Genomic DNA, 18,464 nt, shown 5'->3' on the forward strand with positions numbered 1-18,464 from the left:
CTTGAAAAGGTCACATTATAGTTTGCAATCAATTCTGGCAAACAAAAGGGTCTCACCTTATAAATTGGTGCTCACTGGAATCTTTGGCAATTTTAGACCAAACCTATTTCAACCCACCCATTTGCTGACTGCCTTATCCAATACAGGGGTCACAGGGGAGCCAGAGCCTATCCCAGCAAGCAACAGGTGCAAGAGGGGCTAGACCCTGGACACCAGTTCATCGCACGGCACACACGGACACACACACTCACAGCAGGACACTGGATTGACAATCCAATACAAACTACCAATAGGGAGTTTACTTAAAACAACATTGCTTTTCAAACATGATCAGTGATCATCCAAATGTCAGAATCACATGACATTTAACACTTGGACAGATTAGGTAATACACACAATTTAATGGTTCTGAATTGATAACTCTTATATAACATCACAAAAGCTGTTTTATATTTTCCCAAATTTTAGGGCTGTATATTTGCAGAAAACCACAGAACAAATATAAAAAAAAATCACAAAATTAAGTCATTATTCATATTTTATAGTTCTAACCTTTACAAGAAGTTATTTCAATAGGATTACTGCAAAAGAAGGACCAGTCCCCTATGCACTGCACTACTTAGCAGCCTAAGACGTCGATGCACATGGGCCTTGGTGAGTAAAATATTGAATTTCAAATGCTACTGATGAGTTGAAAGTTCAAGCATTCATTAGCCCCCCACTACCAATACGGTCACTAATGCCCCAAGGAAAGCAGGCCCTTTGCTTCCATTCCTTGGCTGTAGACACGAAGACACTGAAGTTTAAGGAAGCTCAATAAGCAGAAAAGCATGTGTTAAATATTACTGCCAAATTAACAGAGCTCCGGGGAGGTGCTAACCTTTAGAAGGAATAAGAAGGCAGCACTTGGAGTTATTCCTGTACCCTGAGGAGCTCCCCCCTGCGCCCTTCACTTTAATGACCCTTTCCTCTTGAAAGTTTGGCTGCTAGAGTGCTTAATTTTTAATGAACATTGCAAGTCATGAATACCACTTGATCCCATGCCTACTTTGATATATGCTAATCAAACACAAAGACAACAGAACAGTTTTTGGCAGTCCATCAAAATCTCCCAGCTCCACAGAGAAAAATAATCATAACTTTATTGTGCTTAATAGATTAATATGATTTCTTCCCAATGCTGCACCTATTGTATCTAATATTGAGTGGGAAGACAGACTGCAAAGAGAATCGTAATAGTCAGTTCTAATTGAGACCCAATTTTTATTTCAAAACTGACACTCACAAGTGTTTTTCAGTGTTTAAGATGAATCCGAATGAGTGACCATGTAGATGTATGCAGAATTTCCTGCAAGTGAAAAAGAAGACTTGGAAAGCTTAAGGTAAGAAATAAGACTCGGAATGTATTACAAAATTTATCCAAAAGCTGACCATAAAAGCTGAAGGAAACAGGCGCAATAGTGTTAAGTTAACAATTAATTTCCTGTGGTGCCCATGATTTGAACAGAAAATGATCTAAGGCAAAAAAATTATATGAGATCTACAAATTATAAATATGAAAAGCTTTGCAATGAAATGGCTTTAGCACAGTACAAATGGTTTCAGCTCATCGACCACTGGATGCCTTCAATGATGAAATATAATTATAAAATTTCAGGTTTTAAACAGTAATTTTAAAAAAGCTAATGCATTTTTACTGTTTCTGTTCTTACTATAATCCAGCTCCAGTGAACTGAGTCTTTACATGGAGATGGCATTCATGTGTTAACATAAAAACATTTTAAAATATAATTAAAATATGTTTTTAAACATTTCCCAGCCACCTGGTAAAGGTTACTATGATGGAACAGGATATATGTAGGGGCAAAAAAATAAATAAACACAGGTCCATAACCTGTGCTTTTAATTCCAGCTACTCAAGTTCCCAACAAAGGCTTTAATGCAAAGTAAGTCTAACGAGCTGCCAGAAAATCCAATGTCTGAAAACATACATTTGCAGCTTAGTCAAAGAGACCATTTGAGGTAACAGTGTACAAGGAGATCCAGACATTATGCTATTTCTGCTTTCATCATCCCTAAGTAAATAAACTTATGCCCTTGATCATCTGCATTTTTGTCTAGAAAATAACGGGACAGTGTCTTAAACCTTTTCACACACTGAACTGAAATAGTCTTGGATGGCAGTCAGCTATTATTCACGAATCCTCTGTGGATATTATGATTAATACATGGAGAAGATTACAGGAGATGCCAGGTTATGTAGCAACTCACTGGCTGACCCAGAGTGTGAAGTGAAGGACTGACTCATCCTAATTGACACCATCAGTGTAGACACCCCAGTACAGGTCACACATTACATTTATTTATGCCTATGAGCTCAGTCACAAAGTCCATTAAGAGAATCACCATGATAAAGAAGGCTTATAATCATACCATTCACCCTATGGGAGTATGCCATCCCTGTGTGGAAATTTATTGTCCTGGCTTACAGAAGATTTTTTGTCTATGGGGAAAAAAAACTAAAAAAAAGCATAACTGCCTTTGCTCCTATTTACCATCACAACACAAATATTTAACAACATATCTATAGCTAAAGTCATTACATTCTAGAGATCTTGTAACCCTTTTCTTCTCCATAGTTGAAATATCCTGGATTTTAGATAGAGTCATGGTCTTACTTATAGAGTTTTACCCCAGCAAGGCATTCAATCATGTAGTAGAAAAAAAAACAAGGAAAATACAGAATATTCTTTTAAGGCTTTTGTTTCTGGAAGCATCAGCAAAAAAAAACTGTGAGGTAAAAAGTTGTATCATAAGACAATAGTCTTAAAAAGACCTAAAATATTTTTCTAAATTTAAAACTAGCTTTAGAAAAAAAGTTAGACTCAAAGACTTATTAGGAGTCAGAAAGAAATAAAGCAAATTTTGCACTAGAGCAATGGATGTTGCTGACAACCTGATTATCATGGCTGATTAAAGTACATTCTTCAGGCAATGCCTTTGCATTGCGCAGATGCCACAAATAACAGTAGGAAGCAGGGCTTGCAAATGAAAATATCAGGGTCTCTGGTACCTCACTGGCTTCCATCTCCAAGTCTATGCTCTTTTAATTCACATTATATTTTCTACTCATTATATTCTCATTATATAAGTTCTACTGCAGTGGTAAAGAAAAAAAGGAATAAAGACATTTCTGGATTCAATCACAAAAGTTGATGTTACTTCTGCTTCAGATAGGTAGCAATAGCCCATCTACTGTATTAAAAGCACTGCAGATATCATATCAGAAAACATTACAGAGAGTTTAAAATTCAGATTTAAATAAAATCATACATCCCTTGCATTTTTCCACCATTATCTACATGGATATTGGACAGGATTTGATAAACACAAGAAGCATAACTTCTTTAAAGACATATTACAAGAATAAATTTTCATTTTGAAGAGATTATTCCATAAAGGTGAAACACTGCTTTTTTTCTTTGCTTATGTACTCAATGATCTGCGTCTGGGAAAACAAACAATTGATTACTGCGACTCATTGAAAGGCAAAACATAAAAATTAGATTTCTCTTCACTGATTCTATTTAGTAGACCATTTTAATCAGACTTTCATCAAAAATTCTCAATATCAGTATTTTTTAGTTCGTTTTGAATTGATTTGGGAGGACTATGTATAAAAAGGGCTGTGATTGCAATATGGTTCACCTAATATAGACATAAATACCCTCAAATTAATTCTGCACTTTACCCTCATAGTCATTGCTCTATTTCAAATCAAATGTGCTGGAGTACAGAGACAAAACATCAAATATTTATTACTGTCCAAATACTTATGAACTGCATTGTATACAGTATATTGCTTGCACTGTTTCTGGAACCTCTGACAAAGGCTGGTTCCAAAATCACACAGTAATGGCAATAATTTGCTTTGTCTCGACTTTGAACATACAGGTAGAAACAAGAATCTAAAACTCTTGCCTTAGTGTAAGCACCTTGCCTAGTGATCAGAATCGGGCGTTTCAATCATTTCAATATTGCGCCATTTCAGCTTTTCAAACATTTAGATTTGTTTTAGGTATTCAAGCAACGCAATCTAACTGGGATCCTCAGATAAAGCTAAGAAAATGTTTTCATGGAAAAAATACACAAAGTGGAGAAGTCAGGAGGGCCATTTACAGTAAATTTAAAAATTTAAAGTCAATAAAAAATCCACCAAGGGGTAAACTGTAAGTGTGTATATGAAGGAGGGAATGTTTCAAACCTCAATAAAATCAATTGTTGAAACACAAAAACTTAGTCAGGACATAAAACAAATTTAAGAAAATAAGCATATATAAGCATATTCTGTACTCTAAAGGCTGCAGCCAGTGAGTGAAGTTTTTCATAACCTTGCAATGAGGATAAAAGGAAGGTGCCTTTGAGTGATTATCTGGACAGGCTGGTTTATATGCAGCAGCAATGCTCTGACTTGAGCTGTGGCATCATGAGTCAGTGCTCAGAATACATCGGCAAGCTGGTTTAAATATTATAGGTTAACCTGTTCCTCATATAGTGTCCTCCTGAAACACTCTTATGCCCTCTGAATATCACCTACAGTTGCCAATTTACCTATAAAAGACTCTAGGAGGTAAAAATATAAAGACATAAATATGACTGGAGGAGAAAATGTTCCAACAAACCTCAATAAGTGTAATTATTGTGCTGCTAGGAAAACGGAGAACACTTGGCTCATATCTGTGTACTAGGACATTTATCTGCTATGGGTTCACTGCTTCGATCGTATCACTCCTTCATCTCATCCTGCCTTCCAGCCCTGTAAAGAGACCAAGAGGCTGATAAAATTCTCTCCAAGCAGAAAGTAAGAGGAAGTGTAACGCTGAGAACCTGATTTTAAAAATTTATCGGCTTCCACTATGTGTATTTCCTTTGAAGATGTACTCTAAACTTTATAAAACTTTTCCTTCTGCATCTGTTTATTTTCTTAGAAATAAGTATGGGCTTCCAAATACAGCACAGTGTATAAGGCAAAATCCAGTTAAGTGTTTTGTCATTTATTACAGATTTTCAAACACGATCTGAAAAAAATGAACCAAAAGGTGTTTCTGAGGTTCCGAAAACTCCTACCTACAGAGATGCAATGAAAAAAGACTTCTCTGAAACTGATTCAGAGAAAAAAGTCATCCAGACAGCATAGCCTCATCAGAGAAATTTCAGAGGATCTCCATGAAGGAGGTCAGACACTCCATCACTGTGAGAATTGATAATGATGACTGATTTTACAGCAATAGAAAAAGCTTAGCTGGGTAGAAAAGGTACTGAGGGCAGATGGCCCATCATTTGCTAAAATGTAGGAACATATTATACATTTGAAAATAAGTTTTCTTTAAATTAAATAAAAGAGTCAAAAACAACTACACTGGATTTGCTCAAAACCTACAGTCCATTATACAATCTTCTAAAAATCCCACATTAAAAGTAATTTCTCAATTAACATTTTTCCCCACATCTGTTTCTAAAACATAATAAAATGTCATGAGCACAGATAATCGGTAGAAACAGAAAAAAGCAAATGCAATAATGTGTTTTGCTTTTTGGAAAAACATTTGTTTTTAGTCCTCTGAGGTTACTTCAGCTATTCACTGTAAATCGCTGTTGAAAATCTGTATGATGCATTTCAAAATAAAAGAAATAAACTGACAAGAATGGAGCATTAGAGTTATTTAAGTCCACTGCTCCAGAAATACTGAGGTAATTTTAACAGTTGGTGTATTTTGCTCTTACTGTATACTTTTAATGAGGCTATTTCCCACCTACTGTGACTCTCTCTTCTCAAACGTAGTTCTTAAATGGTGCAGGCAGGAATCCTCACGGATGGTGGCACTAATCTTCCAGTCTTCAGCCAAGGGAATGTAGGGCTTTTAACATAAATAGATGGCATTATCTCTCTCTAGACTGGATTGCCCTTTAAGGAATCAGTCTCTTTGAACATACCTGTAATGCTATTCAAAGATCAACTACTTCCTCAACACACTCTTTTGGAGTCAAAGTAATAAGTAGCCATTGCCTTGAGAAACTAATGGAGAGGAATGTTTCTCATTGTTCAGGACTTTAAGTTGTGTGTCCTTCCTTCTCAAATACTCAAAAAAGGACTTAAACTAAGGAGGAGGTGATACAAGATTGACTTTAAAAAAATGTTTGCTTAAACAGTAGATATTCTTGATTTTTTGCTGCCAAATTGGGTTTCAGACCGTAGCGTTAGGAAAGGAAAGTTGTGCATTTTATTCTTGTTCACATGTAATTTTTTTGACACACAGTACTGTATGTATTTCAATCTAAGAAGGTAGATCAAGACAGAGGGCCACTCTCAGCATCTTTTTGTAATATGAAAAGGTTAAAAAGATTATCCTTCCTGCTCAAATAAAACTAATAAAGGTCATACTTTTCTAGAAAGTCACTGAGGAAGAGAGGACTAAGAACATAATTACGTGTTGATTGTGCTCTTTTCTTTAAGTGTCGCGATCTAGCTCTTCAACGCTAAACATCAAACAGCGATTAAAAACAGTTACATTGGAACTGAGCTACCTTATGGTGCTTTTGAGCATGACACAACAGATGGAAGAACAAAAGTACCCAATTCAAATCAAAATGCTTTCACTAAGATGAATAAAGAAAGCTTTATCACTGTCCTATTCCTATTCTACACTTTATAAGCATTGAGAGTACAGCATATGAAACAAAGCAGTTAATACCACTGCAGATATTTACCCTGAAGTACAGTTATGTACCAATGAAGTTTGTAAAATGTATGTTCTATTAAAAATAATGCACCAAAGTGGCATCAAAAGAGGCTAGCAATACCATCAAAAGTCACAAGAGGGTGCCAACAACCACAACAGCAATCATTGCTTGAAGGAAATTTCCACGTGAAGCCGATGTCGGTAATATTCACAGGTGCGCCTCATTCTTAGCATAATTAAGAGGCTTATGAGAGAATAGCCTAGGGAGAGTGTATCAGCCTATTACCAGACACAAAAAGAGAAAGAGCCAACGGAAGGCACCTCTTTACTAAGAAAGAGATTCCCAGAATAAATTTGAAGTTAGCACAAGGCAAAGCTTCTAGCCCTCCTGAGAAAATGACTCTCGGACTGCAGCGTTGTTCGCTCATGGCGTTTTATCCTGTAAAGATAACTGATATCGTCCTCTAGCTGGAGCAGCAGTTCTGAGGGAAAAGACTCCCACCTGGGAAAATAAAAATGAGTTTGCTCGGAAACCATCCATCTCTAACTACAACTAACCGAGTTTGGAATATCCTCCCCACAGACAACTTTGTGCAGTCCAGTGACCAGAAGCCGGGCAAAGTAGTTAATTAGATTCAAGTAACTCCAAGCTACAGATATAGGGGATGCTTTTCACAACAGATGCAGGACAGAGCACTAGAAGTTGATATTCTCGGCCGATGCACACAAGCTGTACTTTTTCTTAAATAAAAAAAGTATTCTGAATTTAACTGAAATATTTGAAACCACTTTCCTCAAACCGACAAACAATGTCATGCAGGCTTTGAACAATCGGACACAAACCTACAAGAAGATAAGCTTGTGCGACAGCTGATTCAGGAAGGAAAACGATAAATTGCATCAACTTGTAGAACACGAACCACTAACACAGACTTACTGCCCAGCCACATCCATAAAGAGCCAGTGCAGGTTCAGACATAAAACCTGCAGAAACAACTTGAGGTGACGCAGACCGTGTGCTGACAGTAGACCAATTAGAAGGACCTAAGACAACTGACGGTATTAGTATGGTTAGTGGACATTTTAAATGCAACTTGCACAAAATTCTTTAGAAAATGAGTGCTGAGTTCATATCGGGGCTCTTTCTTAATCACCTTACAAAATATGTTCTATCATACAACTGTTTTCTTGGGATCCCCATTTATGGGTAAGCATATTTTTTTAGCTGCAACATTGTTTTTCTCTGCTATATTTTTCAGCATGGAATATACTTTAACTTCCTTTGCAACTAAACTTATAATGCCAAGGTAGCCGTCATACCTCAACTGCCCTACTCTTTGATTATTGTCCAAACTTTGATGGAGTTTAATGAGGAATGAGAATGAGAATTTACCCATTTAAAAACCTATGGAAATTGCAATAGACACTTCTTTCAGTCCAGATGTCTTTGTCTCAGCTATTTTTCTGCTCTAAAAACTCCAAAACCATGTCTGCAAAGAAGGGAAGACAAACATCAGGACACTCCCTCCCATCCACTTAAGATACAGTAGAAAAATAGAATGAAGAGTGACCAGAAATCTATCCTTCGTGACTTTCCCTCTAACGCTGCCATTCCTCTCCCTGATCCATGGGAGACCTGGGAAATGGAAACTCTTATAGGCCACATTCATATGGATTCAATTACAAGATGCTTAGAGGACCCCACATCAATCCTGTTTGTGCTTCGGCAGTGAAGATGAATGGAACTCCTACAGAATGAAGGTCAAAATGCCCACATCATTTGCAATCTGAAATTACCCCTTAAATAAACTGCATGGAAAAGGGGGGCAAACCAAAAACACTATGCACGTAATCACTTATTTTATGTCAAAAAGACATCAGGCAGGATTTTACAGCAATATTTCTGGCCCAAGGCACACAAAACATTTTACTGCCTTAAATTCTGGCTACTCTGATTGCCAATGGACATTATTCAACCCAAATTCAGCACACCACAACAGCTGCTGTCCTTTACCATGGATCCTTTCCAGGGAATAGCCATGGACCTTATAGGCTATTAGACAAAAACTCCATGAAAAATCCTTTTAATAGTAGACTATGCTACTGCACACCCAGATGCAATCTCTCGCAGGAATATACTGTATACAGTACTCTTTTCAAGAGTTAAGAATCCCTAGCAAAAGTCTGACTGATGAGGGTAGTCCTTTTACTTCCCAATTAACGGAGAATGTTACACAGATGGATTTCCTGATTTTTGCTCTAGCACCTGTAAATGAATGGACCTGTACAACATTCTTAAACATTTTTGGTCAAGCATTTTTCAGGAAAAGAAGGATGTGATTGGGATTCATTACTACACTTTGACTTCTCCACTATCCAGGTTGTACTCCAGGATTCTGAATGATTTTCTCCCTTTTCTCCCATGTGGGAGATGCCCCAGAGGTATCCTAGATAGTTCCTTGGAAATTTGAACAAACTAGTAACTGATCTAAATCTTTTAGATTATTATTTAATGCACTTCCAGGAATGCATTGCACTTGCTGGAACGCATTTTCCCTACAGAGCTATTAACTAGATTACAAGAAACAGAAAAAACCATTATGACCTGAACCCTAATACAGCAATTTAGCTCAGGAGAACAAGTCTTGCTTTCCTTCCATTTCCAGATTGTAAATTACATTGCCCATTGCCAGAAGCTCTATAAGGCTACTGAATAAAAATGGCACTGTCAATTACAGAATCATACAAAATAAAATAAATCTACCATGCAAAACTTTGAAGCCTTGGAGTGAGTTGACATGAAGGAATAATTCTGTTACCCAGGCACATTTGCACCTCTGCAAGTTGTACGTGTTGCCTGGCCTGACATAAGAATATAGAGTCTGCCTACTGGTTCCTACAACAAATGCTGACATATGTTCAAATTTCCATGGAGAACACAAATCATTGAGCGTCATACCAAGATCTCACAACCTGGAGTCACTGTTCATATAACCCCCACACAGGGACAAAAAAAAATGCAAGTCTCCAAATTTGATTGGCTATGCAATGCCCCAATTGGAAGCCTAGAAAGTGGAAGCCCAATCCTAGAAAGGCTAGGGAGAGCCCAACCTCTAGATCTTACTACCAATTTTGGAAGCTATCCCTATCATAGGTCACAAAGCCCAAGATTGATTCTGCAACTTCTAATGGATTATATCAACACAGAGCAATATTCTTTGGCTTACACAGCGACTTTGCAACATTTCAAAGTATGATGGAACAATTTCTACAACCTCACATGGAATATGCCCCATCTTATCTTGACAAGACTGCCTGTAACATACTAGGTAAGATCAGGATGCACATAAATCATCACAAAAGTAAATTGGGATTCAACCAGACCCCATTTCTAGGTTATGTCATTGTGAATGTTTAGGTAAGGTCAGGTAGTAATGGGCCCGGGCCCTTTGGTTGGAGAGGTTGTTAAAACCACCTCATTTTGTTTAGACAGGATCCGCATTTTCACAGACCTCGCAAATTTGCCATAGAGGCCTGATGGTTTCTTGACTCTTCATTTATATTCATTATAGAATGTTGCTCTGGAGTCTGTCACGATAATGTGATACACTCATACAAGACACCTTTATGTGGCATCAAAAGAAGGAGCAATACAGCCAGAAATCATAAGTGAAGTAATTTCACCGTGAAGACAATATCTGATATGGAGTTGTCAATAATGTTCAAAGGTGTCCCTCATCTTTAGAATAATTAAGAAGCTTATAAAAAAGGAGGCTATGGAGACTATGCAGATTCAAAGTGAAGAAAAACATCAGAATGCTTATTTCTACTAAAATGAGTGCCAGGATTAAATCTATAGTTCAGTGCAAGGGAAAGCTTTTAACTCTCCCAAGAAGGAGAAGAGTCTTTGACTACAGTATTTTTGCTCAAGGTGTTTTTTTCAGCTCTCTTAAAGTGAATAAATACCTTGAGCTAAGCCCCTTGAAAAGTAGATATTGTTTTTGAGCCAAAGTCACAGTTCTGAGAGAAATGACTCTCACATTTAGGACTCCCACCTGGGAAAATAATTAGTTTACACATCACCCATCTGACACTGAGATGAAGCTCGTTATGGAAAAGTAGTAGCAAAGCACAGATTATTTTTTCCAGTCCTAGTGACAAGAAGTCTAACACTTCAGCCATTACGCACTTCTTCAATAAGTGAATTAAGAATCAATCCCTGCTCTGATTTAGTGGACAGCTATGAAATCTTTAACAGCAAAGGTTTATATGCTTACATGACCTTTGCCAAAGCTATTTTATAGCCTTTCAGCCCAAGGTACCAGAAGAATTTCAGGAAAACATTATTATTCTTATTGAAACTTCATTTTAGCTTGGTTGGACGTGATTAACATGTAACTCTCTGATGCAACAGTGATCATAAAGGTCAATTAAATTATAATTGCCTAAATAAAGATTTTATGTTTTTAATTATGATGTTTTTTTTTCCCCGATAATGAAACTGAACTTACCATGTTCTCCACACGCAGCTCGAAAGGCATGGGATTATACACCATGAGCTGCACCTCACACACATCTCCTTGTACCCACTGGAAGTCTGAAAGAAAAAGAAACAAATAAGACCTAGGTTCTGTGTGTGGTATCAAAGCTCACCAAAGAAACAGGATTAACCCATATAAGTCACAAGTAACTTATCTTTCAACAGCAATTATCAATTACATTTCTTGTAAATAATTGTGAGCTAATTGTGCATTAACACTATTCAAACACATTGAAAAAAGGAAATGAAAACATTGTAAACTGATTTTAATACCCTACTATTTTGGATGCTTCAACCTTTTCTAAGTGCCTTATAAACCTGTAATGTTTAAAATGTTACATGACGTAAGTGAAAAGGTTTTTGCTTCTAATTATGTAAACCCATTTCTGAAGTAAATTTAAGTAAGAACTTATACGTGTACAAATACAAAACTTTCATTTGTTAATGCCCCTTCACATTAATTATAGTTGCTTATTGGGGTCTCCAAAACAAAATGAAATTCAGTTTCAAAACTCATAATAGTGCACATCACTTCATGACAGAAGGGGACAGATGGTGTCATTTGAGAGAGATCTGTGGGTCTACAGTCACTGTCATTTGAAACATTTCAGTGTACTGTGACATTTCCTCTGATGTTAATACCATAAAACTGCCTCTAAACTAGTAAATTAACCCTAAAACACTTGAAATATGGAAAGAATAAGAATTCTAGGCACAGATTTTTTTTAAATCCTTTTTTTAACACCAAATTTATAAACACAAAATAAACATTACTATACTTTTAAATCATTGCAATACTAAGAAATCACCAGGGATAAAAGCAGCTTTCTAGTCTCAGGGATGAATCTACACTAATCAAATGAGGTCATGAAACCAGTGCGTTCTAGGGAAAGCATTTAGGACCAAAAACTGGTATGAAAGGTTCCATCTCTCTCAAAGAAAAACACCTGCCATGGTACTGAAGACTCCCTGGGCTCCTGCTCAAAACAACCAGATAAAATCCTCAAAGCAGTAAGGTAGCAACATTGAAAAAAGATTAAAATCTGTTAAATCCACCATTCTAATTTGTAACATTTCTTATATTCTCAATCGATGCATTTTAATACAGAAAAGCTTTAAATGGCTGTTCTGTATTTTATATTTCCTTCCTATTAATACTTAATGGACTATGACCTTCTGCAGACTGAATGTAGTGAATTCAACTGGTTCAGTGGAGAGCACAATATCTCCCCTAAGTGCCGCTTGAGGATTCTGTTGCTCTTTACAATGACACATTAATACAAAGTTATTGAAAGTCCAGCTCCGACAAAACCACTTCTTTTGCCTGATCCTCCCATGGTACACAAAAGACATAAAATGGCACCCTCTCTTATTTTGATAGATTCATGTTTCTCTCTCGATGCTGCTGATCAATAAAATACAACTCACTACCTGTTTGTTGGATCCTAGTCCTATTCAAAGCTAGTTTCACTACTCTTTGTTCATTTCTAAATAACCTCATAAATGAGTCTTGAACTCCACTCCTGTTCATATAAGGTGATGGGGGGGCTGTGTTGTTGTGTTAGTCACAGTTAGTCTCACTCCTCACTCACTAACATTCCAAGACGCGCTACAGGACGCCATGACACTTACAAAGAAAAAACAGCTTTCCGATCATAGATATGGTCTTAATCTACTAAGTCAGTTTGGTGAGCTTTGCTTTTCGTTACGTGTATTATACGTGCTGACACGTGCTAACAGAGCCGTGAGTTTAAGGCAAAGTTAAAAAAATAAAAATGTTACAAAGACTGGAGTAAGGAATTCACATGGCAAACTGAAAGCTATAATATGACTTTAAACTTTTTTAAACTTTAAACTGGTGTTGAATCAGTAAGTAGCACTATCTCAAAACTTCCAAACCAATGTCCAAGTGTGGTTGGAGGGCAGAATGCTCTGTAGGAGGAACCTTTCTTTGGATGAAATGTTAAAGCAAGGTCCTTATTACTTGTTCATTATAGTTCCCATACTACAGTTTTTAAAAGCCTATCCGGCACTTTATCCACTTCAGCTATGGAAAAAGTGGGATTTTTCCTATATGTGAATCTACTGGGATGACAAACACTACCATAATACAGGGAATTACTTTAAAATGATAAAATAACAAATTAGTCTGCCTTTAAAAATGCATAACCAGATCTAAAATATTGTATATTTGACTGAACTACTGTTTATTAGCTATAGCACAAAGTACAGACCTTTTCATTGACCACTGCGATACAATACTTCATTCCTTTCATTAGTGAACTGTTATGAATATGAAACAGTAAGGACAAAAGTAACACTTTCATTAGAACATCATGTGGCCATCATTTGTACAGCCTTGATAATAGTAAAACAATATTTTTAAATATTTTTTTTTGCTGGAATGAAATTTGACTTGGGTCAATTAAGCAGTTTTCGATGCTTTTACCATAAGACTCTTGCTGAGAACTAGATTCGAGAACAGTGGTTTCTCACAAACCCTGTTAGCAATGCTTTCGTTCAAGAAGACTCAGGTGAAAGTGATCTGCATGAAAATAATGCAAATTCATATCACATGAAAAGCAAGAGAATTGACAAGGGGAAAGGTGGTCTCTCAGCCTGATTCTGTAAGGGTAGGTTATAGAAAGAAGCTGCCAACTATACACTGCACATTTGATTAATTAAAACGCTCCTAAAAGTATTACACTGTGGTTCAATTTTCCATATTTTTAAACTATATATTTTCTCTTTCTACTGTGCATTCTAAATACATTAAGTGGACCCAAGAGAAGTATTTTGAACAATCTTTTCTAAAATCTGGTAGGCATTTGGATTTATAGAAAGTAAGCTCTGTGAGCACCTGGGAAATTAAAGATATTCAAATTAATCCATAATGTAGGAAAGACAACCATCACAACTTCATCTCTCTGTTGGGATGCTGACTCACAAAGGTCCAATTAAGTAAGAAACAGATTTAAGAAAAGTGTGGTAATAAGTAAACACTGTTTTCATCCACAAAGATTTACACATACACTAAATGGAGTCCAGACTAGATTTTTACTACACAAAATCTACATAACCGGTCATGATGGAATATTTTACTTCTGCTGATTAACACCAAACTTCTAAATTAACAGGATTGTGACTGCAAACTCCTTTTTTTTCTTTTAGATCTTAGTCATGACATATGCCTAGAAAACATGATCAAAAATCAAACCCATTTTTTAAAAAAAAGATCAGTCCCTTGTGATTCCCCGTTTTGAACTTAATGTTCTGAAAACGAATGTTACAATACATATTGCACTCTTCTGCTTCTGTTGAGAATTCTTAACACAGCAATCATAAAACTTCAATCTCTCCTCGGTGAAAGTGTTATTTTGAAAATCGTCAAAAGTTTTAGGTTGAGATTTGGATTCTTATTCCCATAACAGAAGTGAAGTTTGAAAAGTTTATCTTGGGGAAAAAAAACAACTTTGATCTGGAGGAATTTTAAAATTCGAACACAAGCATATTGGAAAGATACTGAGATTCTGCCACCTGCCACCTGAAATCATCTCAATTCATAAATACCAAGTGCTGTCACATTAAAATATGAAGACTGGACACAGAGATACAGCATCACTGTAGTGCAAAAAAACAAATAGAACATTTGCACAACAGTACCTAGCATTTTGGCTTTGTACAACATGACCGTTTGGTACTGTATCAGTGTGGATCCACTGATAAAGATCACAGAGAAAGATTTTCTGCAGACATGTGAAACATTTGGGACATAAGGCTAAATTACTATGGGTTTGGAGTTAAATTATAAATTATAATGGGCTTTGTATCATATTTTTTATTTGTATTGACTTTAGCCAGAAGTACTTTTTAAAAAAAATGTACATACAGTAAATAAAATCACTAATGGAGCACTCAGTGTATCATAGGGTGGATAAAAGCTCTCTTTTCACCACATTAATTTTAAAGATCCAGGCTTCTCTGTCCTCACATAAATACTCAATATTTCCCAGGTCACAGATCCTCAGTTACATGGAAACACAGGAACAGATATTTACTGCCTTCATCTGAATCCCATTCCAGCAATATATATTAGAGTATGGAAACATGGGCAGCTGTAATGTAATCATTCCCTGCATAATGCATGCACACAAAGCACGGGAAATCAAACAGTAAACAAAATGACATTTGGGGAGCCTATTGTAGAAACGGCCTTTTTGATATACAGTGGCATATCTGTTTTCATAATTTAACATCAAGGACTGCAAACATTTCTGCAGTAGCTAACACACCGTAAATAGATCCAAGTGTTTGGAACGGAGAAAGACCTCATATCTCTGCTATGCACAATCCTACAGCATCTAAAACTGTTCTGTTGCTTGCATATCAGATGTTATTCATCTTTGCATGTTCCTGAAAAGTACAACGGGAAATCTTCACAAAATTTAATGAAAATGTATTTAGTTAAGTGCCCATAAACTCTTTTGCTAAATAGCCCATGTAAATTAACAAATTAGCTTGTAGCTGCCTAGCTGTCCAGCATTTCAGAGCTGCCTGTTAGAAGGCAGATTTTAAGGATTAGGTCAGAGAGCCAAGGCACTCTTCTATTCCAAGAACCAGCACTGCTCTCTCTCCATTATCAAGTTCTGTTTAGGACAGCACTTTGCACATTTCTGGCACACTTTCATTATGGCTCGAAAATGAAAAGATGAATTTATATTGTATTACCCATGAGCACCATTAAACTGTTTCACAATTCACCTGCCAAACAATATTAAAAAGCCTGGTTATTTCAAGCCATGCTATGACAGGTGGCTAGCTCCCTTAGAGGAAAAAAAAAACTTTGTAGTTCCTTCCTCAGTACCTCAGATGACAAGAGTCAGCATTACATCTTCCAGCACCTTTTCAAATCTCAGTCTATTACTTGGGGTCAAAAAACCTCTTTGATCTTTGATTACAAGACAAGTGCCCTGATTATAGCAGTTGTCAGAAAATTACCTTTAATTAAAATACCTAAAGATGACCTGTTGTTAACAACGGGCTAAAATCTGCAGACTAGAGGATTCGTGCAGATTTTGCTCAGTGTGTGAACTGCACTCTGAATCAGAATTAGTCTCCAAGCACATTTAGTTACTATTCACAACATGTAACAGACTTGAACTTAAATATGCAAACAAACACAAGAAAAGAAAGAAAAAATGAGTTATAATTATATTCATTTGTCTTTCACCAACACTGGAGCATTATAAACCCAAGACTCCTTTCAGGAGTTCACAATTATTAAATATGGAAGGCTGTATTTTCTACATATTCATGCAAATTCCTACATGACAAAAGAGGCCTGGTGTATTTATGACTACTGAAGAAAGATAGCTATCCTCTTATGTGAAGAAAATGATACAAACATAAAAATGACAATAATACTAAAACAGCTCCATCTGGTCATCATGTAACTGCTGCTGAAATTACTTTGCGATTATCAAATGTCAAACATAAGCCTGCCTAATATCTGAGGCAACATGAGGTTGTTCAAAACTTCACTGCACTGCAATACAGTATGTCTTTCTCCTCAAAATGCACATTCACACAGTTGTGCTCAACATCCCATTAAGTGCCTTAACTTCCTCTGGAGTTACACAGTGGGACAATGCAAGTCCATATGTGGTTTAAAAAAGACGAGTATTACAGTTAAGCCACGGACACCCTACTCTCTAGACATGAGCCCCATTCACCATTTATGGAATGAGCTGGGATGACCTGTGGTCGATCAGTGAACCAGCACTTTTATCCAGGCTCTACAAGACAAAAGGGACAGAATCCCACACGAAGGCATCGGCAACCAATGTGTCACAGATGTCTAGTCTGTACTGCTCTCAAAGATGGCCACACACCCTACTATACTAGCCTCTGAGTTTCACAGCAGATACCCCATTGATGACAGATGGTCATCAGCATAGCGTATTCACTTATGTGATGTCTGTTCAATAAACTGTCTACAGAAAGCATTTTCCTGGTGAAAATTTGGGAATTTGTAGTTACAGTGTATGTGATATGTTTCTTTTGATGGTCAGCACAGTTGCAATTTTAATCACCTGCAAAATCACATGCTGAAGAAATATGATTAGACAGTTTCACATTCTAAGAGAACACTTCACTTCTAGTTTTGACTTTTAACATTTGTTTGCTTTTAACTAGTTTAAATAGCATGCAGATGCAACATTTAATACACTTCTTGAGCAAATGACTATGTGCAAATGTAAAGAGCATGCACATTTATTTATAAAGAATTAAATGGCTACAAAATGTTACTTTTTAATTGGAATATTTACATAAATATTTAAATACATATTTAGCATATTTACAAATACAAGCACTGGGAACTACAGTGAAATGATTTCGTCAGCTTGAGACACCTGTTACGCACCTGAAACATCAGTATTTAGAGGCTACAGATAAATATTCTTAAACTCGAGAGACCCAAGCTCTGTGATAATACAAAGGCCACTGTTCAGGAAATGGCATCTCAGAGAATGCCAGTAGTGGCAGCCTCACTCAGCCTTGAGGAGAACTCTTACAACAGGTAACTTGTGAGGCTCATTAAGCCACTAATGAGATGGGAAAAGGAGAAAGATCTATTCCCCAAAAGTTATTTTTACATTCCCTGCCAGCTGCCCCTCTCCCATTTCTGCCCCTATAAGGTAGATAATCATGTCAAAAAATTCAGAGTGGTATTTGAAATAAGCATCTCAGAGCTATTTTGCCGCCGGGAACCACATTTCCATTCGTTTTACTTTCAAACGCAAATAAAAGTAGGTCTTCATAGCCCCAGCCATCTGCCTAATGCTATTTACTAACTCACAATGAATTGTGATGGCCTGCAACACTCGCTGCTCAGTGTAAAATTGCATCCCCTTAACTGAGTTTACTATTTCTGCTGGGAGAGAGCTTTATTTCTGCAGCCATCAGCGCTGCTGGTTTAGAAAAAACGATCACTGACACCTCCCCTCTCGCCCTACCTCCAGCTTTCCCCTTCCACCTATTGTTTTGTTAAATATTTACTACCTTTAAATTATTTACTTTCCAACATTCCATCTACAGATTTGTTCATGTTAATGATTACAGGTTTTTCTGATCAGGGGAACGTCAGTTGCCTTTATCTTCTGCAACCCAGATGTACAAAATAA

General features: G+C 36.7%; 1 protein-coding gene across 1 annotated transcript in view; it reads right to left on the reverse strand.

The window, feature by feature from the left end:
- Positions 1-18,464, reverse strand: part of trappc9 (trafficking protein particle complex subunit 9) — a 507,339-nt gene that overhangs the window by 408,443 nt on the left and 80,432 nt on the right. Inside the window, exon 12 of the mRNA XM_088929735.1 lies at positions 11,252-11,337. Within this exon, the coding sequence (XP_088785861.1) occupies positions 11,252-11,337 (86 nt within the window). The remainder of the gene's footprint in view (positions 1-11,251; positions 11,338-18,464) is intronic.

The sequence above is a fragment of the Atractosteus spatula genome, chromosome 12 (assembly GCF_055471065.1).
Source record: "Atractosteus spatula isolate fAtrSpa1 chromosome 12, fAtrSpa1.hap1, whole genome shotgun sequence".
NCBI lineage: Eukaryota > Metazoa > Chordata > Actinopteri > Semionotiformes > Lepisosteidae > Atractosteus > Atractosteus spatula.